Source organism: Ischnura elegans, chromosome 12 (genome assembly GCF_921293095.1).
Source record: "Ischnura elegans chromosome 12, ioIscEleg1.1, whole genome shotgun sequence".
Taxonomy (NCBI): Eukaryota; Metazoa; Arthropoda; class Insecta; order Odonata; family Coenagrionidae; genus Ischnura; species Ischnura elegans.
This window is the reverse complement of record NC_060257.1, coordinates 2,886,236-2,911,195: the sequence shown is the minus strand read 5'-3', so window position 1 is coordinate 2,911,195 and position 24,960 is coordinate 2,886,236. Positions and strand designations below refer to the sequence as shown.

Genomic DNA, 24,960 nt, shown 5'->3' with positions numbered 1-24,960 from the left:
GAACTAAAAAGGTTCCTGAATCATCTGAACTCACAGCATCACGCCATGCAATTTACTATGGAGTTGGAAAAAGAGCATCAGCTACCCTTCTTGGACGTCATGGTGAAGAGCAAAGGGAATGGAAGGCTTGGATACAGTGTATACAGAAAGCCTACACACACCGACCGCATCTAAATGCCGCATCACATCACCATCCCAGCCAGAAGAGCTCACTAGTGGCTACTCTGTTAACCGAGCATATAAAATTTGCGACTCGGACTCAATTGCCAGCGAGAAGAAGCACCTGACATCAGCCTTACTAAGAAATGGATACAGCGCCAACATGGTCCTGAAAAGGGCCGAGAAGGAAGAAAACAGAGAACAAGTGCCCGCGACGCCTGACCCGGAAGATGCCACCAGGCCGGGTCCGAAGGCTTATGTCACCATCCCCTTCATATCAGGGACGTCTGAGAAAATCGCGAGAGTATTGAGGAAGCATGATGTAGTGACCAGGTTCAACTGCGTCACTAAGATAGCTGGCATCCTACCCGGGCCCAAGGACAGAATTTCACCACTACTCTCCGAAGGCGTGTACCAAGTGCCATGCTCTTGCGGTAAATGGTACATTGGTGAAACATGCAGAGCGCTGAAAACCCGTATGAGCGAACACCGAAGAGCGACCAGAAACAAACAGTTCAAAGCCTCTGCCATCGCGGAGCACGCCTGGAGTGAATCCGGACATTCAATTTAATTTGACGACGCCAAAATAATTGCGAGAGAAGACAAGTATTTCCCGAGAATAATAAGAGAGGCCATTGAGATAGTCAAAAGACCAGCGAACTTTAACAGGGAGGATGGCTATCCTTTGCACAGCGCGTGGAAAAGGTATATTCGACGCAAATTCCCTGATTGCGTTCCCTGATTGGTCGAAAGAAATCCACCGAATTGACGCCAAAAAATTGACTATATAAGAGAGGACTAAAAGCTTCACTTCATCCTTCACCTGAGGACGCTGGCAGGAGAGCTGGCGAAACTGTTGTGGTTCTTCGACAACGGACGCGGATGCAGCCCGAAAGAATGCTGAACTCAAGCCTAGTTTATGGCCTAGATTGGCACTCAAACACATGAGGCAGTACAATTTTTTAAAATACGATTTGGGCCACCCATAATTTTTCACCTCATGTAATTTTCTGCATCCTCTTCTAACTGAAAATGGAATAATGAAAATTCAAGTAGTAATTACAGTAATTTGGTCCTTAATGTTCTAATTTGGTCATTAATTTTCTTATTTGGTTGCAAGTAAGAGTTTCCATAATATCACAGCGGCAGTAATAATATATTATCAATCACTTATAAACAAAAAGATGTGATGAAAAAAAATTACGATCTAATTATTATAATGCAACGCAATAAACCGTTAAAAACGGCATATGAAAACAAAATTTAAAAAATCGCTTCAAATCTGTCTACTGCACCACTGATCATGATCGATGTTGTCAGCCTCAATAAAATTTTCATAAACGGTTAAATTTTCTTAAATGTTCTTCGATTACAACTAGACAAACATAGCACAAATTGATTTTCTGTAACAGTCTAAGAAAAACATGTCCTAAGAAGTTATCGTGCGACACATACATGCCAACCAACAACTTATTTTTTAAGTACATTTGTCATAGGCATTTACGTTAAAATGGCCAGCACAACAAAGTAAATGCGATGATCCAGATAATGGCATGGTTTTCAGGTCTCTTCTGGCGGCAATTAACCATTTCCTTCTCAATAAGGGATTATCCGGAACGTTTAGGAAAATCTCCTCCGGTGTTGACACTCTCGTGCTCCTACACAGTGGAACAAAACAATACTCGTTCCACTTTTTTTTAGCGTTGCTGGAATTATCTACTTCTTCCATTACAATACAATTAATACAGTAACAGAAATCGCCCCAATAATATTTGCAGGAATAATAGTAAAAGCCTCGGCCGAACGCCAAGACCACTCCGTCACACTATATTCACATTAGCAACTCGTCGACTAAGGGGGATGACGTCAAAGCTCAGTAAACATGGCGGACCAATGTTTCGGCGCAATAACAATTTAATAGATTTTATTAGTTAATAAAAAATTAACGAAAAGCCTCTCGAACGTAAGAATGAAAATTTAGCGTCTGAAGTATCGAAAGATTTTTTAGAAGTAACTTCCAAAAAGTATGCAAACACTCTATTATATTCGCCTCGAAAACAGCTCAATTATGCCCACATATATGGAGGTCGGGGACTGACAATGAGTAAAAATTGTACGCATGCAATTGGAAAATCAAAACTCTGGAAAGGGACTACCTACAAAATCTGGATTCGAACCCGCGTCCCTCGGTATGAAAGGCCACGACATTCCCCTTCTGGCTATTTAATATGCTATGTACACCGCCGCCCTCTGTCGGAAAAGTAGTGAAACCACAACCAGCGGTCTCGAGATGCACCCTATATTCGTCTGCAGGCGCCAATCTGAGGTGGCGCCACCAAATGTGTGAAATAATTGCGCCGCCAGACAACCACTTTAAAGTACTACATAAACCAAAAAAAATATTTTCTCATTATTTTATTCCCAGCCTTTCTCTAATACACTTAACTAATTATCCCGAGCTTCAATTTTCAGCGTCTTTCTATCGAATAATGATAAAAGTGATGAATATTATAAAAAGACACTCATTTCATTCTCCTCAATTATCTTCCATTCCTATCGCTTATTCACGTGTTTTCATTCTTAAAAATCAAATGAATTGGCTATTCTTCAATGCAGATGGATTATATTTCATCGACGTCTGCCCAGAGTACACTTTTCTTCTTTGCAATGCGTCGAATATATCATCCGAGGATCGTATATGCTTACTAAGCACATTTGTTATCTCGATAATCCGAATTTTGATTTTTAATTCTTTAATATTGGAGTAATTAAGTTTCTGAGTAAAAGTATTTATTCCCGCCTTATTTCTTTGGAATATCAGATTGTATTTCCTCGATTTGAATTATATTTCTAACCCCTCGATGTGTTACCTGCGAACGTAGACATATGCGTTTCTGCTACTATTGTCGTTTCTCAGTACTTCGGGAGTCTGGAGGCTGGCTTAATAGGTACTTAACACGTGTGGACGTGAGTGCCTTCCAAGGATACGCGTGACTCATCACCCACTGCATTCCGTCTGGCTCTGAGAAAGCTTCAAGTCTATGGACTACGTCTTTCATCATCCTCAAAACAGGCGAGGCCTGTCTTTGTGCCCCACAAATATTCCTTAAGAAGTGAGCCACGTTCAAAATACCATGAGTTTACGTGACTTTGATGCTGGTGACTTGAAAAGAACAGATGAAAGTTCATAAAGCTGAAAACGACGTAATTTGACTTTGCGTGACTACTGTTTGGTCAACAGGCTACTCAAAATATCCTATATAGTAGTGAGGGGCAAGACTTCGCATTGGACTGGATTCCTTTTCAAAAAAAGTTCTCTAAATGTGGGGATGATGCCACTTGCAGCCAATCAGTTTCATTTACGTGACCGAATTGACCACAGGGGCGCGTTCAGTGGAAGACAACGAACGACAGATCGTGAATTGTTCTTATTTTTCATTTTTACGCAACTTCCATCTGAATTGCGTGACCGCGTAATTTTTATATGTGCTTTCGGCATTTATTTTAGTATTGCGCGTGTAGCGCTCCTACATATTAATTTTTTGCTTCAAAATTTCATGCAGTTAGCTGGTTCGCAGCTCACCATTTGGTTGCGCTTAGGTGTATCAAGTGCCGTTGGGGTACTGGGGCAAGTGTCCGCATGAGGACTCTTGCTCCACTCCAGTACAATTTATGCCATTGAATTATCTATGACCTCAAATTTCTGCAATAAATATCACATGTATATTATTGATAATTTTATTGAATGAAAATGCGAAACTATAAGAGAAAAACCGATCGGAAAGCATTAGGACAACATTTTTAGGAGGACACAGAGGAGGAGCAATGGAAAGTGAGGAGCCTAATAACTCAAAGCGTTCCTAAATTCTTACCAGCACTCCCTACACCCAGAAACTAAACGTGAATATATATTAAAAAAAACAAGGTAAATGGTAGCGGTGCTTAGCGGCGGAAGACGCAAAATTATTATTAGACGAAAAACTGATGACCACCGTGGACGTCGTGGAAATTGTACTAAAATCTACCAATTGCTGATTGGATAATGTAAAACGTGGAGGAAAGAACCTTGCACCACATATTCTGAAAAGGGAGAGTTTATATGTGAAAAATGTGATCAGGACTCTTGCTCCATAAGGGAAGGACACTTCCCCCACGTGAGGGGCAAGATTTTTCATTTGTTTCTCTCTTAAATATTGATGAATTAACTGAAGTTCCTTATTTTTATGCAGAAATGGAACACATGTACTATAGTAAACGTAACAGTGAACAAATTGTATAAAAATAAAAGTTGTCGTTTTAACCTGAGTGCATAATTTTTACAATTGTTTGTTAAATGCGTACTCTTGCCCCCATATTCCCCTACTTGATGTGCGCAACTAAGCTCCTGCTGTTTTTGTAGGTGACTTTGGCAGTGATTGCTGGTAAATTTTGACATGCTTGAAACGTCATGAACCAAGCTTAGAAAATTGGCAAGCAAACCGCTATACGACAATGGTGAGTATATAATGGCGTCATATCCTAGTTGCTGCGTGGATATGTCTGAGTTTTTGCCAAGTAACCGTAATTTGCGGGAAGTGTTTTTACTTCGGTCTTTTTCTCGAAGAAAACGGAGACTGAAGTGCATCCAAGGCTCCAAAAAGTTTACAAACTTGCTGCTCAAAGTAAAACAACGTGCCGTGATTGGTTCCGCCGCTTCAAAGACGGTCATTTCAATGTTGGCGACAACCAGTTTGATGGAAGACTACAAAACATTCGAAGACGATGAATTGGAGGTACTACTCGATGAATATCAATGTCAAACTGAAAAAGAGCTTGCATGTGCATTAGAAGTTACCCACCAAGCCGTTCAATGCAATTGCAAGGAACTGAAGTTCCTTTTGATTCTAAAAAGTGATTTTACAGCATAATAACGCTCGATCTCATGCTGCCAAACTCGTTAAAACCTCCCTCGTAAGCTAACCTACCTCTACCAGGAAGTATTATATCGTCTACCTCGTAAGGCTCAAATTAGAAGTCGTCACACACCCGCTACAATCCCCAGATATTGCGCAGTCCGTTCATTTCTTGTTCCGTTCGATGGCACATAGTCTGGCTCATGGAGTTTATGTTTATTTATGGTCTGGTTGATCAGCAGTTGCGCTGAGTTGAAGAAATAAAAAAAGGCTTGATTCAAGGATAGCCTCCAAAGATATACACTTTTACTGTTGCGATATTAAAGCTCTTCCACAATGATCGGCAAAATCTTAGATAATGATGGGAAATACTTTAAATGAGTCATTTATAACAACTCTTTCACAATTAAGTTGTGTTTTAATTAAAAAAACGGCGAGAACTTAGTTGCTCATCTAATATAAACACCACTTTTCTTCCAAAACCTATGTAAAATCCATTGAATGCGATTGAGTGTTTTATAGCATATTATGACATGGCATTGGTAAAATATTATATCTAATCTTCTGTTAATAGTGAGCCAATCACACTAAGTTGGGTTGTGTTAAACAATTGACTCAGGGTGTATATTGTGGATTTTTTTTCAAGCGTAAGGATGAAAAGATCTTTTTTTTAATAATTCACATTTTTAGTTAGGCACGCACTGACCCAAGTTTTTGATGAGTGGGCATAATTTGTAGAGATGCAAGCACTAACAAAGTACCAACATATTCGTTTCTCAGTTGAGCTCAGAAAATCAACTTGATTGGGTTGGGACAAGGGATGGATGATAGGCTCAGAGGGATCTGAATACGACACTGAGCAAGTTAGCAAATTAAATAAGTCAGCTAAAAGCAAATAAAAACCGTATCCATGTGTATCTGTGTCTTATTTCAATGCTCATTTTTACTTCTCCTTCATTTACTAATATTTCTTTTTCTCCTTTCTTTCGAATAGGCGAGGAGGGTGAGGAGGCGTGGGTGGAGGGTGGAGGAGAGGAAGTAAAGGGAGACAATAAAGAAAAAGAGGAGATGGAGGAGGAGGAGGGGATGCAATCACCGCCAGAGGGTCCAAAGGAGAAGGAAGGGACCACTGAGGGCTCTGTGGACCAAGAGGAAGAAGAGTCAGCGAAAAGCAGCGTGTGCAGCAGTCATAAGAAGATTAAAGTGGAAGATGAGGAAATGGAGGTGGAAGTAGAGGAGGGAGAGGATGAGGAGGAAAGGGGCAGGAGGGGGGAGGATGAGGGAGATTCGGGCAGCCAATCAGTGAAGAGGACGAGTTGTCGGGAGAAGGGTTCGACCCCCGGTGTCATCGTTGCACCCTCTGGTGAGTATTTGGCATTCGAACGGACTTTATGTGATATATTGTGATTGATTGAAGTCGAGATCACAGAGAACTCATGCCACGCTCAAAGAGAGCTCTTTCTGTGAAACCACACTGGCATCAATTCCATTTATCAAGGAGTACAAGCAAGTATAACATTGTCAGCAAAATTCAGTTTATCTCACCTTCTACCGTGTTATAATTGCAATGGAATGTAACGGAATCTCGCAGTAGAGCTAGAAGCCTATTACAGCGACGCCCCTTCTTCCTAACAAATTCCCCAACTCCAGCACCTTCTGAGGACGCAGGGTGTGAATTCCTTGTTTATTGCCTACTGCAGCGAATACGTGTGAGGCCGATGTAACTCCCGATTCTATTGCAATGATAGTTGATATGTCCAGCCTAACGCACTTATTTAGGGGATTGTAAACCGGATTGAAGCAATAACATACTACGTGTGATAAAAAAATTTGAATTCGACCCATTGTGATTCAAGGTTGACCCAAGGCATCCGGGTCAATTTATAAATAATTTTTGTGGAATATTTGGCCTTATTATTCCATTATGAACTTTTTTCTCCCAGAATTCTGGAGTGCTGTGATTTTATTGCAAACTCTTTCACGCGCCACTGACCCTCAACAAATATTAGCGACATCCTGCGCTCTTATTTATTGTGTTGTAGATATTTCTCTCAGCATTTGCTCAAATTGTTTCATGTTGTCAATTCAAATTTCTTTTAACAAAGCACAGCGACCCAACTAAGGTCCTCATTTCTTCGCTTAATTTCTTCTATTGCAGTGTCTTTGGAAGCCCATTCATTGCCTCCTTTTGCCTCTCCAAAAATTCCATTGAAATAATTGCTAAGCTATCCTGACTTTTTCCCTCAATTAGGTTTTTGTTAACTCTTTACAACCAACCCACACCGCATATTCTAATGGTGAGCAGTGCCTTGTTAGTTATATGCATATGCCATGTTGAGTTCCTTGCCAAGGCAGGCATATCCAAATAATTCTATCAAGGACTTCTTTCTTTCCATAATAGGGCCTTCGGAAGCTCCATCATCTCCTACAGAGGCCCCAACGCCTTCGGTGGGCTCTTCTTTGTCCCCAGTGGGCCCGTTATCGCCTCCAGTGGCCCCTGGAGGCCTCCGCCTCGTCTCCAGCCTCGCCACGGACCCCGCAGGGTCCTCTTTCCCTGGGCCCCTATCGCACTACTTGCTGCCCTCGGGCCCACTACACCCCTCCACCGGTGAGTACGCATACCTCCCTATCTTCCATCCGATGTGCGAAGAAGGTTAACATTATTTTTACCATGCCCCGCTGCGCTCTAGTCTCTTTACAAGTACTGGGAAGCGATTAAGACAAAATTAGATTAAGGGATCGAATCTTTTGGTGAGCCACAATGCATTCATTCCTCTGACAATACCCTTATTCCAATGATTGCTGCATAAAACTGCTGAAATGTTTGCTATCTTCATACTGTTTGCCTTTCTTCCACGCAAATGTATATTCTCAATTTATATGTGTTGTGTATAAAGATACCTTAATCTTCCTCATGAAGTCCATTAAGCAAATTCGGTTGAAAATTTTACGTAGATTGTAGTAACACATTATTTCTTTGTTCGCGCACTCTATCATCTGGTCTTATCCTTGTCAAGTAGTTCACTAGTTCAACGATCTATCGAGCCTACCTTCAGTGTAGAGTAGTTTCTGCCGTCAACGTATTATTCACTGTTTTTTTGTCAAATGGGTTAAATTATGTTTTTTACCGCTTTGTCTCTAGCGCATCTTCTAAATTCATTCATCAATACTTCTCTCTCTCTATCTCTTTACTCTGTGATTACGGCAGCTGCCTTTTCTGCGGCTGCAGCGGCGGCGTTCGCGGCCGCCAGTCGTCTCATCTCCCTCCCGCCCCCGGCCAACGCCAGGGCGCCTCCAGCTCCTGACCCTACTCCGCCCCTCGGCCAGATCGGAGGCCAGGCGACAGCGGAGGCTAGCCAAGTGAGAAAAGGTACGTAACTAACTTATTTCATCATTTACGTGCGATCGTTGAAGTCCCCAGCCATCTCCTCCGTCTTGAATGAATGAATGCATGAGATTATCACACACGAGCAAATTGGCCAAAATACTTATCAATGGGCTGTGCAATATTTATCCGCAAGTACAGATTACCTTTGTGTTTGATTTTTAGGATGTATGGTATCGGGAAGTTTAGCCACAATATAAATAGAGAAAATGGCACTATGGGCATATTTTTAGCCGGGAAAAGTTTGCAATAATAAGTAGTTTAAGATGACTGGGCCGAACAATGAGAAGGGACGACACCAACATGAGAAAACAGGTTTTTAATGGTACGCGCAATATTAGAAGACATCTAGGAAGATGAACACAGTTGGAGAGGCGAAGTACAGAAGGATGTAAGAAGACATGGAGCAGAAATAGTAATTACGTAAGACTTAAGAGTGAAGGCGGGACGTTGGTGGCTAAAAACCGTCTTGAATTTATATGTCCCCTGGAGGAGTCACCTTAGTGTACTAGTTTTTTTGGGTCTCCTGCGCCTCCATATTATTTTTGCTGCTGAGTACATCCGGTAAATACGGGAGCGTAATAATCCTGAGCATTAGTGTTAATGCTAGTCCCTGGTGACCGTTGCATCATCGACATTATTCGGATTAAGAGGCCGTTGAAGATTGCGAAACCTTTCCTGCTCCTTATAAATTAATTTATTCTTTGAAATAAATCCTCGCTCTATTCTGAATGAATCGTAAAGCTTGAATAAATCAGAAGAGGATATAGCCTAGTAATTACGCAAATGAATATCATTCTCGGTACTAATTCCACTAAGAAAAGAGATTAATCTTTGATTTTTCGGTAGAAGCCAAGTCTGTATATAAAAGTGAGTGAGAAATAGGGTGTATTTGGGATAACAAATGGTACAAGTATATGAAGCAAGCAGTTCCTCACCGAGGTTGTCTTCTTCTTCGCAGTGGCCGTGTTCGTGTGTGCTCCGTGCGGCATCAAATTCAGCAGCGCGAGCACCCTGGAGGCTCACCAGACGTACTACTGCTCGCACCGCTCCACCACTCCCACCCCTGCCCCCGCCTCACGCCCCCAACCGCCCCCCACCCCATCGGCAACAATTCAGGACGGCAAGGAATCGCCGGAGACACCCATCGGGGGTAAGTCGTCTCGTCTTCCAGCTAGCTCACTCAGTAAATAATGAAATATAAAATACTATGAATCTGCGAAATGCGCGTACTGTTCGATGTCGTGAACAACATGCATTAAGTCCAAAAGAGTTCCAATTGATTACTTCTTTTAATTTCTTTGGGGTATCAGAGCCTTGCACCAGGCTGAAAGTGCATTCTGCGAGGTTTTTTCTCCTCGGATATAATTTATATTAGCCTTTAGTGTTTCAGTTCCTTGGGGGATTTCAGTTTTATTATGCATCGTCTACCGGCGAAGATCACTACTTGGGTAGCTACCAATTTTGATCGTTCAGCACAGGTTCACAAAGCATTCACACTGTGGGTCCCAGTGCCCCAGACGTAAGGTTAGTGCTGATTTATACTAACTGTTGCCTGGATGACTTTCAATAGAGCTGTTTTTCATTCATCACAAATACAATTATAGGCAATTATGTAATGAAGATTCCTCTTTAGACTGTAATTATTCCACATTCGAAGGTATTTTGAAGCCTTTACCAGTGTCTGTTGAAAGTCATTTTTGATTGTATGCGCCATTTATGATATGGGTAGACTTGGCTGTATATTTCGAGTAATCTTATCCCATCAATTATGATCGTCTTACTTAGATCCAATAGTGCCATATAGTTGATGAAATCCTGTGAATTTCACTTGTCTTAAAGTCTAAAATATCTAGTTTATTCACCTATCTGACCCGTCCTATTAAATTCTATCAAGTCAAAAACACTTATATGCATATGTGGAGACAATACTCATCCATTTGGTTTGACTTTACCGTGATATAACGTCAGGAAAGATAGAGACCAACGACCTTCATCGCGCCGTTGCAAATTGCCTCAGACACGATGCGATGCCTATTTTGCCGAGTTTCGTCAGGTTCAACATCGGCCATAATTGTGCATCGAGAAAGAAAACTTATGTATCTGATGTAGAAGATGCATTTATATTCATGTAAAATACCGGGCGCGTTCATTCTTTCCAAGCAAAAGATAAGGAAATAAGCTATGGCATATAATGAAGTTTACGTGAAACTATTGATTTCCAGCTTTGCTGACTGAGGAAGATATGATTCAACTTTACAATGATCGTCCTATGTTATCTGTTTTGCAGTGCGCTCCGGGGGAAGTGAGACGGAGGACAGTCGACCCTTGTCGGCAGAGGCAAAGGTGATGGCGGACGAAGAGCGTCGATCCCCGGCCTCCGAGGAGGGCTGCCCCCCGGCAAAGGTGCCTCGCGTCATGAGGCTCTTCCCCTGCCCCCACTGCTCTTATTCTGCGGACAAGAGAGCCAGCCTCAGCCGACACATGAGGATGCACATTGTCCCCACCTCCTCTGCCCCCGTGTCTGCCGCCTCTACCCCACCCCCACCTCTTCTGGCCAACACCACACCCCCTATAGTCACCCCCACGCCACCCCTCGGCTCCACAGTCCAAGTACACAGCCTATTGCAGCAAGGCATCTCACCCGGGAGCTCCACTGTGGACTCTGTCTCCTCTCCAACCCCTGACCCCGCCCTGCCCCCACCGCCACTCGACATAGACCGCTACTGCAAAGAGTGTGACATCCGCTTCTCCTCCGTGAAGACTTACCGCGCCCACAAGCAGCATTACTGCTCCACTCGACACTCTGGGGCCAAGGCGCTTCCAGAAACGCCCCAGGCCGACGGCAAAAGAGAGCCAGGGGATCTCAGCCGGAGTCCGGTGGCGGCTGCAACAGCCCCTGCCGCGCCTCCTTCCGGCCTCCAGGTGAAGCAGCAGTTGCTTCAGCCGCCGTTCGTGGCGCTGCCCACCAGTCCAGTGGTTCTGGTTCCGTACGCCTTCCTGCAGAGCGCTAGTCTCGTCGTCACCGGCACCCCCGCACCCAACGGAGCCTGCATCCTGCTTCCGGACGGCTCCCTGAGGCCAGTTTCGCCCATTCCAGGGCCGATCCGAGGGCCCTCACCGTCTGTTTCAGGGCCATTGCCTTCTAGCACTCCGCTAGACTCAGCTCTACCACTATCAGCACCCGCAATCGCTCCGGTGAGTTTTGTGAGCTTTATATTTTTGGATTTAATGTGCTTAGGCAATATTTGCATAATTATTGAACACCAATGCCGTGCTTTGTAAACACTATCGGTCTTATATTGCTGCGTGATTCAGAACTAATTGAAGCGATGAGTAATGGCTGCAATTCTGTCGGATGCGATTTCTCTGTTATAAATGGGCTTCTAGCTCTGTATTATTCTTCCTGTTGCACCAGTTTGTCACCGAACAATCAGGGTTGTCTTTTTAATAAAATTCTGCACACGGTCGTACAACACGCCGTTAAAATACATCAACGACTCTGTCAAATATTTCTCCAAAACACGAGCCTACTTATCAATCAGAACCGACGGCTCTGCAAGGTAATTTCGGACGACAATGCAATCTCAGAAAATCTGCATCGGCCAGTCTCCTTTGTGACATTTTCCTTTTCGCGGGTAATATAATTCGATTTAAGGAACGGTGTTAACGAACAACGCCACTCACTCTAACTCCCGACTCCGTGAATTAATAATTATATTTGGGAAGGATGGTATTTTATGCCTTGTGGAGTGATTCTAATCAATCTAACCTTTGGCACACAATTAGCTAATTTTCGTCTGGAAAAGTAGCGTTCAGACAAAACCCATAGTCCCCGACAGTTAGGTGGTTTTATTAAATCTAAATTTTTATATTTTATTAAAGTTCTTATGAAGCATTCAATTTTTCTACCCTGAATCAACATTGTTTTTTGAAATATTTAATATGCAATCGTATTTTTTCAAATCAACATCATCTGGTGAAATTCGACCATTCTGGCACACAAAGGTATCGCGAACAATTTTCTGAACAGATCCTTAGGCACTTTGAATCGGTCACTACGAAATTCTTTGTTATTTCTAATTCCTTGAATTATCATTGTACAGTGTCTCGTTTATCTTTTTTAGTGCATGAATGAGGCATGTGTATTATTTGTGCGGAAAAATGAAAATTAACCTTTAAAATAGGAAGGAAATGAATATTTCCTCACATTTCGGATATTAAGCGTGAATATACGGTCTACATTTACTTACTGCGATCGATTGCGGCGCAATAACATGCATTTCACTTGACCTTTTCGCATTTCACCCACCCTTAGGTCTCCACACCCACGGCGAAGGAGGTGGAATCTCAGTCTGCACCCAAGGCACCATCTCCTCAGCCACTGCATCCCGGAAGCAGCCCTGCACCCCTCGATCTCAGCCTCCGAAAGGAAGAACTCTCAAACAGCGAATCTCAGAGTGCACGGGTGCCGCACAGAACTTCGTCCAATTCCTCTAATAGCAATAGTCAAGACAGCAGGAGGTACATGAAGCAAGCATTTGAGGAAATGGAGGCCCACCAGCAGCGGCAGCAAATATCTCGGCGGCTCCTTTCGTCGGACCCAAAAGGCCCCTGTGGACCCCACTCACAACAATCTGCAGACTGCGTCTCCCCGGCCTCTTCCTCTTCCACGGCCTCGTCTCCGGGCCCCAAAGCGAGGCCCTCAAGGCCCAACGGCATTCCCAAAGGAGGCCCACATACGCAAGTGTCCCTCCCTGCACCAACTCCCCCTCCGGCCCTTCCACCGAACCCAATTCTACAACAATTTGGTGGAGGGGCCCTTGAGGGCCTCGGAATGGCCAACTTCCTACTGGCGGCGTACGCAGCTGCAGCAGCGGCCTCTGCCGGCCCTGAAGGCATGGCCAAAGCAGCGGCGGCGGCCATTTCAGGGGCGGGAAACACAGCCGCAACTGCAGCGCAGGTGAGATACGTTTTTTAAGCCTAAAGAGGGCTTCTTGGAGGCTGAAATACGCGTGTATGCAGTAATCCAGTATTAATTTTCGCGTTAAACTCCCTCTTTGTGAGCTAACTATCCCATTCAGCATGTGTGTGTTGCTGTGTGAATATTCCTGCGACAGAAGATTAAAGCTCTCCGGTTGAGATGGTGTGTGTGGTCTCTGTGGGATACTACTTCTTCCACGTAAACTAAGACAGTAATGTTGGTCGGTGCGGACGAGTGTCATATTAAAGTTGCTGGAGATATTTTGTATTTTAACGTATTTTTTACGTTTCTGGTGCTCAAAAAGTTAATAGTGAAACATGTTTCTTCGGAGATCTATGAATTATCGTGAATTCTGGATTCCCCAAGGAATGTGATTTTATTTCATATAAATCTGCAGTACACGGGTTAAATTCTAGCTGCAATCTTTCTCCGATGCTTGAAGTTTACGAATTCTCTTTCAAGGAACCCTGAACCCTGTTATTGTATTGATGGAATGCTTCGTTTTCCTTTTGTACTTATACGGAATCAGTCGTTGATACGACAATTACATTTTTAAAGCAATAAAAATTGACTGGAAGCCATTGCATATTCGACACAAAACAAAAACATACCTAATTAAACCATATAGGTATCGTTTTTCATTACAGGTGTGTTGTTCTACAATTCCTGTTAAAATGATTTTTTTTTCTCCTATTTCACTAGTCTTAATTTGATATAATTTAAAGAGGGAACTGCGCTCTTTTTGGTATTCAAATATTGCCTTCATTGCATGATTCAGCCATTATGATAATTTTACGGATCCCGTGAGTATGCCGTCATCGTCGGAATAATAAATATGGACCCTATGGTCGATCCCGATTTCATGCGTAATGAGTCATATAATGAGTGTTGCTGCGCGTCTGCGCAACAGCTGCTCAGTTTATCTTTATCCTAGTTTATCTTTATCCCGCAGTATTTAATCACAATTCGCTTGAATTCCTGTAGGGAGCCCTCCCGTTCCTGCTGAATCCCGAGTTGGCTCTTAGGATGTTCTTGCCGCCTACCCAAGGCACAAGTCCACAGGCTCAGCCCCCTGTGGGCCCTCGACTGGCCTCCGTGGTCCCTCCGCAGCCCTCTGTAGCCCCTCAGATCCTCGTGAAGCAGGGCGTGTCCAAGTGCGTCGAGTGCAACATCGTGTTCTGTCGCCACGAGAACTTCCTCGCACACAAGAAACACTACTGCTCCGCGCGGCTCATCCCACAGGTGGCAGCACAATCGCCATCAGTGGGAGGGGTGGGGCAGGAAGATGAGCACCCTCCGCCCCCACAGGGGGGGCAGGCGCCCGGGACCATTCCTTCATCCCCCAACACGCCCCTGCTTCAGTTCATCTGCGTGGCGTGCGGCGTCAAGTTCACTTCCTTGGACAACCTGCAGACCCACCAGACGCACTACTGTCCAGTCAAGAGGGACAATGGGCCGCAACAACAGCTGTCCCCTCCCACCCCTGCCGACAGGATCATCAAGTGCCCCAAGTGCAAGGTATTCATATTTTATGTGCTTTATCTCCTCTTTTGAAATATGATTTAATCTTTTTCGTTTGCAAACAGAGAGATAAAAATGTGTTCAACGCTATGTAATATCGTGACACTATCTTGATAAATACAACATATGCAAGTAGATGTGGATCATTTCCTCAAAAACGTACCTTTTCTAGACATAATTAAAAAAAATTAATTTCTGTTTATATTAGAACCAAAATTGTGTAAATTAAAGTTTGTCATTTATAAAATCTAACGATGCTAGTGGCAGAAATCGTTAGTAATATTCCCATTTTTTTATTTTTACTTCGTGTTGTCTACGGGCATAATTTATTTCGACGGAAACGGCTGAAGAAAATATTTTGTTTACTCTTGAGAAAAAGTTTGTTTTATTTGCCATTGGACATACTAGTCATAGTAACTAATCATAGAGTATCATGTGTCCTAACGGACGTGATGATACACTATGCCATCAGCCATGTACCTGAGCCGCAGAGTTCACGGACACGACGTCTAGGGACATGACGATTTCCTCTAAATTACTTTGTACTTGGGACTGAAAATAGATTGAGACATTTTCCTTACTAAATTGAACTTATATCTTATAGCCGTAAAAGACAATTGTAAAATAAAATTGTATAAAATTGTAATTAGTAAAAGATGCAGAGGTACTTCTTTTTACTGGTCCAAGGGCATGACTGATGATCTTGGCTCTTTCAACAAACTGAACTAAAATTTTTCTTCCAACGTTAAAACATTCACAAAACCAAGTATAAACAAAAACAACCCACTATAGCCGACAATTTCCTTGTCTACACACTGGTTGTTTAGGGCTGCCACCATCTCCTATGAACTATTCCCCCTTTTTCCTGTGGCCACGGATATTGTTTTTTTGGGAAGGAAAAATATTTTTTATTTCCTAAAAATATTGTTTATTAAAGTAACCCAGAATGACTATTTCGGAATGTTTATATTTTTGTAAATTGTTTAATGATGAACTTAATGATGGCAATGTTGTTAATGCAATGAATACCTCTTCGAAAATTTGCGTTAGAATGTCCATGACATGACAAATCATAATGTGTGGACATTAAATTTTGTAAATATAATGTCATATCTTTACTAATTTGTCTCTAAAAATAATAAAAGGGTACATAAAATAATAAGCCAGTTTAGTTCTAATATTATTGTTTTTTTGTTGGCAGCCTATGGACATAATTTTCTACGGATATGGGAGAATGACCCATTTGACTTAACCGGAGCTTATATCAAAAAGAGCATGTTTAGGAATACTTTATCTAAGTCGTCAAGCTAAGTTAGTAAGGTCGCAGGTAGGCCGAAATTCTTCTTCAGGCCACTGCTCGCTGTAATTGAAATATTATCGGATATCAAAGTACGGCCGAAGTGTCTGTCTTACGTCGAGAGTAATTTCGTTGGCTTCCTTTCTTATGTTGTCTTGTTATGGGCAGGTAATGTAGTCATTTAAGTGCATAATATAATTATTTGATTTCTACAAACATAAGCGTAAGGGTGCAAGAAAACTCTATCAACTAGATTGATGTAACAAGTTGCTCTTTGCTTGTTGGATCTTGGGACGCTGAAGAATGGTGACGAAAAAAACCTGGAGGAACTCGTTGGATAATTGTAGAGAAGATAAAAGATTTGAAGCATGGAGAGGAAACGAACGAAGAAGTGCTACATGTGGTGGGCGAGAAAACTTATGTTATAAGAAGAGAAAAGGAAGAATGAAAGGTTGTTTAATGTTTCCAGTACACATCTGTGAGCATGGTAATGCTTGCAGAGCTCTCTTCTTATCCTCCTAACTTCATTTTTCATCCCCATTGCGGCCAACATTCATTCGCGTGCATTGTCTTCTCCATACTTTTTGATTGGACCTTTTGAGCGTTGAAGTCTCCCTTCTCTGGGAGCAAAAGTATCATCGTTAAGTAGTCGAGATGTCCTTAGTTCTAGTATTCTTGCCGTTGTTGCAAATTAAGTGGTTTTGTTGCCCATTCCAGTATATTTATAGAATGTTTGGAATTATTGATCCATATTTTTTTACATACTGTATTCCCTCTCTCCCTTCTCCCTTTAGCTTCCTGTAGATGAGAAGGCGCCCTCTAGTCACCAGTGCCCAGTTAGCAGCAGCAACATGATTGCCAGTAACAGCGATGGGTGTTGGAAGTGTCCCTGCTGCTCCGTTGTCAGCCCAACGGCGAGCGCGGCACAGCGCCACCTCGAGTCGCACGGCGCCGTCAGGGCCTTCCGGTGCGCCGTCTGCGGCTACCGCGGCAACACGCTCCGAGGAATCCGCACCCACGTCCGATCGGCTCACCCGGAACAGCAGCGCCGCGACGGCCGTGAGGGGCAACACTCTTCTTCATCGGAGGAGCACTTGATCGCGTGCATCCTGGAGGACGAGACAGAAGTAGCGCCAATGGTTCCCGTGGCCACCGCCGACGCACTGGCGTCACGATCGACAACGCCAGCCACCGACTCGGACGACGCGAGCGCTGCAGGCGGCGAGAGGATGCACTACTGTGAGGTGTGCGGCTATTCGTCTACTTACAAGGGCAACGTGGTGCGGCACTTGAAGCTGGTGCACAAGTGTTCGAATCCAGGTGGCCCAACGGAGGAGGGGGTGATGGGTCCAGGCATCGTCAAGAGAGAAAATGAGGACTCGCGGTCGCCAGGGCCCAAAACGGGGGACCCTGGTGTGAACGGCCATCGTGAGGATGTCGAAGATGACGATGATGAAGACATGGGGCTGAGAGCAGAGTCACTGGTGAAAGTGGAGATGTTGGAAGTGGATGAGGAGGAATGCCAAAGTGACGTCAGGTCAGAGGTCATTGAAGAGGGGGTCAGCGTGAAGAGGGAAGTGAGTGCAGATGAGGATAAGCGTTCAGAAGACGATGACAATAAGAAGGGAGAGGGAAAGGCGGACCCCAAGCACTGTCGCTCGTGTAACATCACCTTCAACTACTTGCCCTCGTTCATCGCCCACAAGAAGTTCTACTGCACGAGGAATCCGCCCGGGGCGCAGAGGGGCGGCCCATTGCCCGGGGCGAGGCACTCTGGCGAGGCAACAGCCCCTGTGCAGTGAGGTTGAAGAAGGTAAGAGTGTGCCTTTGGATAGTGATACGGAAATATAACACGCTATAGATGAGTTGGCTTTAGGTTTGCATGGAATCAACATTTATAACGTTCAGTTGAATAATGCTCTTGTATTTAAAATTGAAATTAATTTTTGTAAGAGGCGTTGAGACGTTGATACCTATCGATTAAACCATAAGCTGCTCTAGCAAGATTGCAAGTTTTCCACTCTGTGCGTATTATTTTGCCAATGAATTCTGATTTTTTTTCTCGCGATAGGGGCACATTAGTTAAACAAACCCTCCCACCCTTTATATAGAGAGCCTCTGTGGATGACCTCACCCAATAAGGAATTGATCAGTAGAATATCGGATAGTTTGGTGGAATTATTTCTTCGCTAAAGTCTCCGAAACAAATATTACATGGAGTTTGCTCCTAAATTTCTGTTCGATTTGATACCAAACTCCATGGAATTTGGGTGGTATTTTCCTCTTAATTGATACTTAGCTGGCCTCTGTGGTGGCGAAGTAAAGGAGATGCTTTTATTTGCTTAGCGGTTTTATGAAATCGGTTGCTTTCGTCTTTGCTGAAGGACGAAACGAGATCTGAACAAGTCTCCTCTCGGTCTCGAGTCTCAATTCTATTCAGTGCACGAAAAAAGCCGTCATCTTTACTTATTTGATCTTCGCAGTAGTACGCTGGAAATATGCCGGAAATTTATGAATATTTTAAATGTGTTTTATACAAAATACCTAAGGTATCCAAATGCATGCAACACCAATGATTTCATTGGCACTAAATCAAGACATTAACAACACGAAGCATAAAAGCGGTGTAAGTGTCTAAACAGTAACGATGGTTTTAATGACAGATCCACCGATCCAGATTGTACAGACGTAGATTTAATCATAAACAATGTAGGATCTGTATGTTGATATATTTTTATTTTGCTTTGATTTGTACGACAATATGCACTTTGAGACATTCCATAGTCTCTTGTAAATGTAATCGTCGCCTCTCATGCGGTTTTATCCCATTTTTTGGATCGTTACGTTCGAGAAAGTGTCTAATCTCGCGTCAACACGAGTAGATCTTTACCTAAATTGGTTACAACTCTTTTAGGGATCGAAGCTTGTCACATCCAATCATCAGAGTGTATTGAGAGAATAATGAAAATACAGGCTAGCATAATCCAAGTACCTCAAGCGACCGCTAACTAGGGAGGGAGAGGCTACAGCAGTTTGGGTGAATCGGGAGTTTTTCCCATTCTTGAAATAAAGAGTTTGCGCCGTGTAGATAAGAAGGGCCATCGGTAAGGAGAGAGGTTAAGTTTTTTTGCCCTCGTTTTCTTCCGCACTAATGCATAAATGTTTCTTGCAGCAGAGGGGTTGAGAGCGCGCACTACGTAATATTCCTCCCTCGGATCCCGTCGGCTACCTCAGTCGGTCCCATAGAGATTTTATGGTCGGTCTTTTCCTCCCCCCGGCGCTCGCGGACCGACTCAGATAGGTGGCGGGCCCCTTACGCCATTCTACGGCATAGAGGCCATAAGTACGCACTTTTACATAAATGTTTTAATAGCATATTATCGATGCATGCAGCCACTTGGGGTTAATAAATTCTGGTTTGAGCTATTGTCTTTTTGCGAGTGCAATCATTTGTTTTGCAATTGCTTTCATTGCAATAATTTTTAGTGTTCTATCATCATCATCATTCATGAAAATGAATTTTACGCACGAAATAGATTTTTACACGTGGTTCACTATAAGTTCCTCCTGGTATAACTGTACTTTCAATTTACTTTTCAACTTTTTATTTGTATTATAAAAAATAGAAATTCATCCGAATGAATCTAATCGAGACATATCCTGCGATAAGAGTGGGGAATGCTAAAAGTTATATTGTATTCCATAAATTATGCCGTGTCTACTTATCTCGCTGAGTGCAGTGGAAGAAAATAAATGAATGAGTTGATGTGCTCCTTGAAAAATCTAATCAAAATTTTTGTTATATAAGCTTAGTATTTTTAACTAAGCTTATAATTCCATTAAAATTATTTTTAATTCTCCACTATAATATTTACTTGAAGCGAGAAATAATTTATGTTGCATCTTTTTCAAAGGGTGCAATAACTTACGTCTTATCTTCCTTCACAGGGTAGGAAGATTGACGCAGATTGTGACCGCGGTCCCTTGAGCAACTCCAGAGGTTCATTTGGGGCAGCAGAACGACGACATAAGATTCTCTTTGAAAAGAAGGAAAACGGCCGCGCTTCGTGTGTTTGCCTCCTCACCCGTGGCTGATTAATGAGGATTGTGGTCGCAATGCAAGGACTAGGAGGCAGGCCGGCTATTTCGCCTCCCATCCGCTCCGTGGAGGCGCAGTGTACTAATCACGAATTTTACAATAGAGGATCCTAAAGTCGGCCTCTAATGTGTCGTTACCCACCGCGCATTAAAAGGGGTTTACAAAAGTCACCACTCGCGTCGCTGACGGACAATATAAGTTTCCGGGGTAAATATGGTATAAGTAGGGTTGTTAACCGAAATTTATATACATGATGATGTGATCTATCAAATTTTAAACTTTAAAATACCATTCTTTGCAATTACAAACATTATACTGCAAAATATTGAAAAAAAGGAGATCATATTGCTGTCAATACCGCGCACCGGACATTTTTTTGAGGCGATTAAAATGCGACCGAAGTGGTAACGGTGGAAATCAGCCTTGTAAGGTATGGAATTGGGTCTCATCTATGCAATCCCTTTGGTACTAATTTCCAGCGCACGTCTTCCAATATCGCACATCCAATATCTGTGACCCTCTTGAACTTGTCGAGCTCAGATGTGCATTTCGACGACGAAAACATTGGTTGGTGGCATGAGAGCAGCGATAATATACGTATAGATAGTTCTGGATAAAGACATTCAACTGTGGAGAGCCCCCAACCCAGTTGAAGCCTTCAATTTTACAAGAATTATTCTTTAGATTCACCTGGAGATAAGGGTAGATAGGCACCAGCTATTCGCCATCTGACTATGGTCTATTTCTCGGTGTTTTATATGCTCTGTTGTGTACGCGTATAGATTCTACATTATGCTCTCAAAGACATGAAGGGTGTTTGGCAGGAGGAACGATAGTAATGAAAGTCATATCTGTATGTCCGCTTACATCCGTTTCATCTCCATGCTGTGCCGTGAGACGACTTTTTGAGTAGGGGCCTTACTTTAATAATTTTATGTACGCCTCAATACGATGTGGTTGCTATCGAGGTCTATTTTATTGCCCGCCCGGTGAATAATGTTCAGGAACTGCGCACCTGTTTCTAGGCGGGTCAATAACTCCATTGCATACAACGTTTCGGCTTCCGACTCAGACACCTTCTTCATAGAAATGACCGGCGCTTATCACTTTCATTTCTCCGAAGACGGATCCTGAGCCGGGAGCCGGTTGCCACCCTATCTCGCTACGGCATTATGGTGACTATGTTCCAGGAGGATAAACCTTCCTATAGCCGCTGTGCTCAGCGACATGTCCTTATTTTCACCACTGACCGATCGCTAAACGGTCAGTCGCCTACGTGATGCATTGCATTCATAGGGAATCTCACGGCAAAAGTACATATTTTATGGATCTATTATATATTTTCACGGTCATATGGAATATTAAATATTACTTAATGCTTTGCCTTATCTGCACCTATTGTAACAGTTACTTGGATACACAACTTACTTTACGCCTTCCGTTACTCAGGTAGACATTTCGATTACCGTGATGTATTTTCCGAATCGTGCACACTCGAGAAATAAATCCAGTAGAATTGTAATTGACTGGTTTAACTCGCTAGGTTGTTGCCTTCCTACCTTCGGTCTTCATCCTCCTATCAAAAGTTTTCTTGTTCTGGCCCCAGCAATTTACATATGCGTCCTCATTACGTTACTACAGCGATTTATGTGTGGAACCCTCACACTACAATTTATGACCGTAGCAGAATTTCTTCGAACCGATTCCTTAACGGAGTGCCCCAGACTACCGTTGCATATGGTTATTTTTTATTGTTCTTTTTGTTCATTATTCCAATCCAAACGGGCATAAATGGGACAGAGTTGGCGTGTTGTTGCTACGGATTCGATTTCTGCTCAATTTGAATCCCTGTACATTTCAAACCGGAGCAGTCTGGAGTAAATTGTATATTTGGCTTGTTGATGTGATTTAAATCTAAAGACTGGTATTTATTACAAGAAACAAAACTTGGATGGAGATAAACTGGAGTGAAATAGTACAAATAATGTGATGCGTGTCATTTAAATGTATTTGTTTTATGAAGTTTTGTTTTGGAAATTGTGCCATTTTAAAATAATAATTGTTCATTGATGTCAATAATACCACCTGGAAATTTTACGCTTATTTACTAGATTATCACGCCTCGGACAAAAATGATGTTCAAATATTACCCGATGAAATGTTACTTACCTACCACAATTGATATGTAGCGCATTCAGTGTATTTCCCCTGTTTGAATCATACCTTCTGTGAGTTACGCAATGAAATCGGCAAAACTGATTGTGAGGAACTTGAGTGCAATTGGAATTGTCATGCTTGCACGCATTCAACTATAACTATCTACAATAAGGACTAAGAGTGTTTAATATTTTTTGGAGTTTAGTGAGAAATCAGCCTTGCAAGGGATAGGCTGAGTAATGATAGGTAAGTGATTGCATTTACGGATGAAGGTTGCTTAAGGAGACAGCAGCTATTGCTCAAGTTGTACCCAGCTTAAAATCATATATGTGAGAGAGCAGCTGATGTTTTTGTATTTGGAGTTTGAATCTCTCAGTGTCTCCATCACATCCAATGAAATCTGATGAATTCTATCTGTGATTCTATGCCCCTTGATAAAATTTTTTTACATTTTCACTCCAACAACTGACATATTTAATGATAACGTCTGAAAATGCATCTCTTAGCCATAAACTGAAAACGTGGTTTAGGTTAAAGTGGACATGAAGTGACTCTTCCAGGAGGATGAGTGGCTGAAACCAATCCCAGAGACATTGCAGCCCCTCCTTCTTCCTTAGCCAAATTTCAATTCTGAAATTATAATGTGTATGTTCGTAAATTGGTGTGCATGTAAATATGTATGTACGTACTTATTTTGTATGTAAATAAACAATAGGCATGTTTTTAAAAACGTACGAATTGCAGCAAAGTATATCTCATTAAAGACTGCTCCCAAATCTTTAAAAAGTCAAATAAATATTTAGCATCGTTGTCACCTACTCCGACTTTGAACTTTGAAGCGCAAATATTTAAATTATTTCTTCTGATTTAATTCGGTTAACGGAGACCTGAGTCTTTTCTACTCTCCCCTATAATTTATTATTGGTGTGTACATTGAAAATATTTATTTTTAAAATATTTTCAATGTGAACGATGGTCTAATTATTGCTCTATTTGTGTCCCATGATCAAATTGGAGCCCTTGCTGAAATCAAATCCTGTGGCTATATTGCCGAGACTGAATATCTTAGAATAGATCGAATTAATTTAAATGCATTTGATGAATTTTATCACTGAACTTGAGCATGTTTTCTTTCTATGTTCGTAGCAATTGATGAGTGATCAGCTTATGAGGATTCAATTGAATTGTCGTTCCATTTGGGATAATGCAACCTATTGATGTGTGTAAGTGACATCAGTTAGACTCTCAACTGCATTTTCTGCATGCATACAGATGTCGCCTTCTCCGTGATTCATTTGGCTGACCCAAGTGGTAGGCCAGGGCGTCGAAAGTTTGGCTGTTGATCGAAGGCTCCGTGGTTCAAATCCCGGGTCTATCCCTCAGAGATCCCCCAAGTCAAATCAAATCATCGACGTGCCTGGTAGCCTGGGGAAAGGAACCCCCTACCCCCTGCTCTGAACGTGTTATATTCACACCTCTGTGGCTTACAGGGTTTGTACCAAAAGTGATGAGACTAAAAAATATTGATAAAAAATGTAAAACAACTTCATCTTCAAAATAGTTTATTCTAGCGTCTATAAACCGTTTTTTTTCATGCATCGTAGGCCCTCTGGAACTCGTTTTTGGGAACGCTGTTAAGGTTCCTTGTCGTGGCTTGTTGAATGTTGTCCAGGGTTTGTCAAATGTTTTCCTTTAATTTTTTTCACCCTTGGGGGCAAAGAGAAGTCTGCCGGGGCTACATGTAGGGTAAATGGGGGGGCTGTGGCACCATTTAAACTGGGATACCGGACAGAGAGGAGTTGATAACGAAGGCGGTGTGACTCGGTTGAGTCTTCATGACGACCGGACCTCTGGTTGGAAGGCGGTGATTGAGTCTTTTCCGATCATCTTTGTAGAAGTCCTTGTTGACGATCTGCCCAGGTGGTTCAAACTTGTAGAGCATGATGCCATCATCTTCGTGGAACAACAGGACCATGGACTTGGCGTGGTACTTGTTTATTTCTGGGGCGCCTAAAACGGGCGTCGTCGGCCACTTCTTCCCGGCCTTCCTTGGACAACTTGTGCCACTTTTTGACCTACTAGTGCGACTAGCAATCACCCTTGAAAGCCTGACTGAGCAAATCATCCGCCCTCTTCTGCCCCCTGGCAGGGCGGGGAAGTAGCTGCCTTCACTGGTGTCGTGTCGGTGTCTCGAATGACCAATTCATGTGGTCACATTCTCGTGCTGCTTCCACCGCGCTCTCTCGCCCGTTGAAATCGCCGCTCTGGAGTCCGTTCAACTTCGAGAGGTAGTATGTCGCTAAGGATCCACTGGTAGTGGGATCGTACCTACCGCTTTACTCCTATTTTATCCAGCGGTCATCCTCCCATTTGTTTATTTTCCTCAGAGCGTGAATTCGAAACGTTTTCACTGTGGTGTTTTGGTAGTCAACGTAGGTGGTGTTTTACGAAGGAAAGTGAGGCCAT

The 24,960-nt window shown here is 42.8% G+C and overlaps 1 protein-coding gene across 1 annotated transcript; it reads left to right on the top strand.

Moving 5' to 3' along the window:
- The first annotated feature begins 322 nt into the window (after positions 1 to 322).
- On the top strand, positions 323 to 23,228 carry LOC124169511 (zinc finger protein ush-like). The gene is made up of 10 exons (XM_046548143.1): positions 323 to 566; positions 6,046 to 6,414; positions 7,453 to 7,659; positions 8,260 to 8,421; positions 9,398 to 9,589; positions 10,727 to 11,634; positions 12,755 to 13,399; positions 14,405 to 14,938; positions 17,033 to 18,051; positions 20,187 to 23,228. The coding sequence occupies exons 1-9, from the start codon at positions 323 to 325 to the stop codon at positions 18,038 to 18,040; spliced, it is 4,269 nt and encodes a 1,422-aa protein (XP_046404099.1). The 3' UTR covers positions 18,041 to 18,051; positions 20,187 to 23,228.
- Positions 23,229 to 24,960: the final 1,732 nt, after the last annotated feature.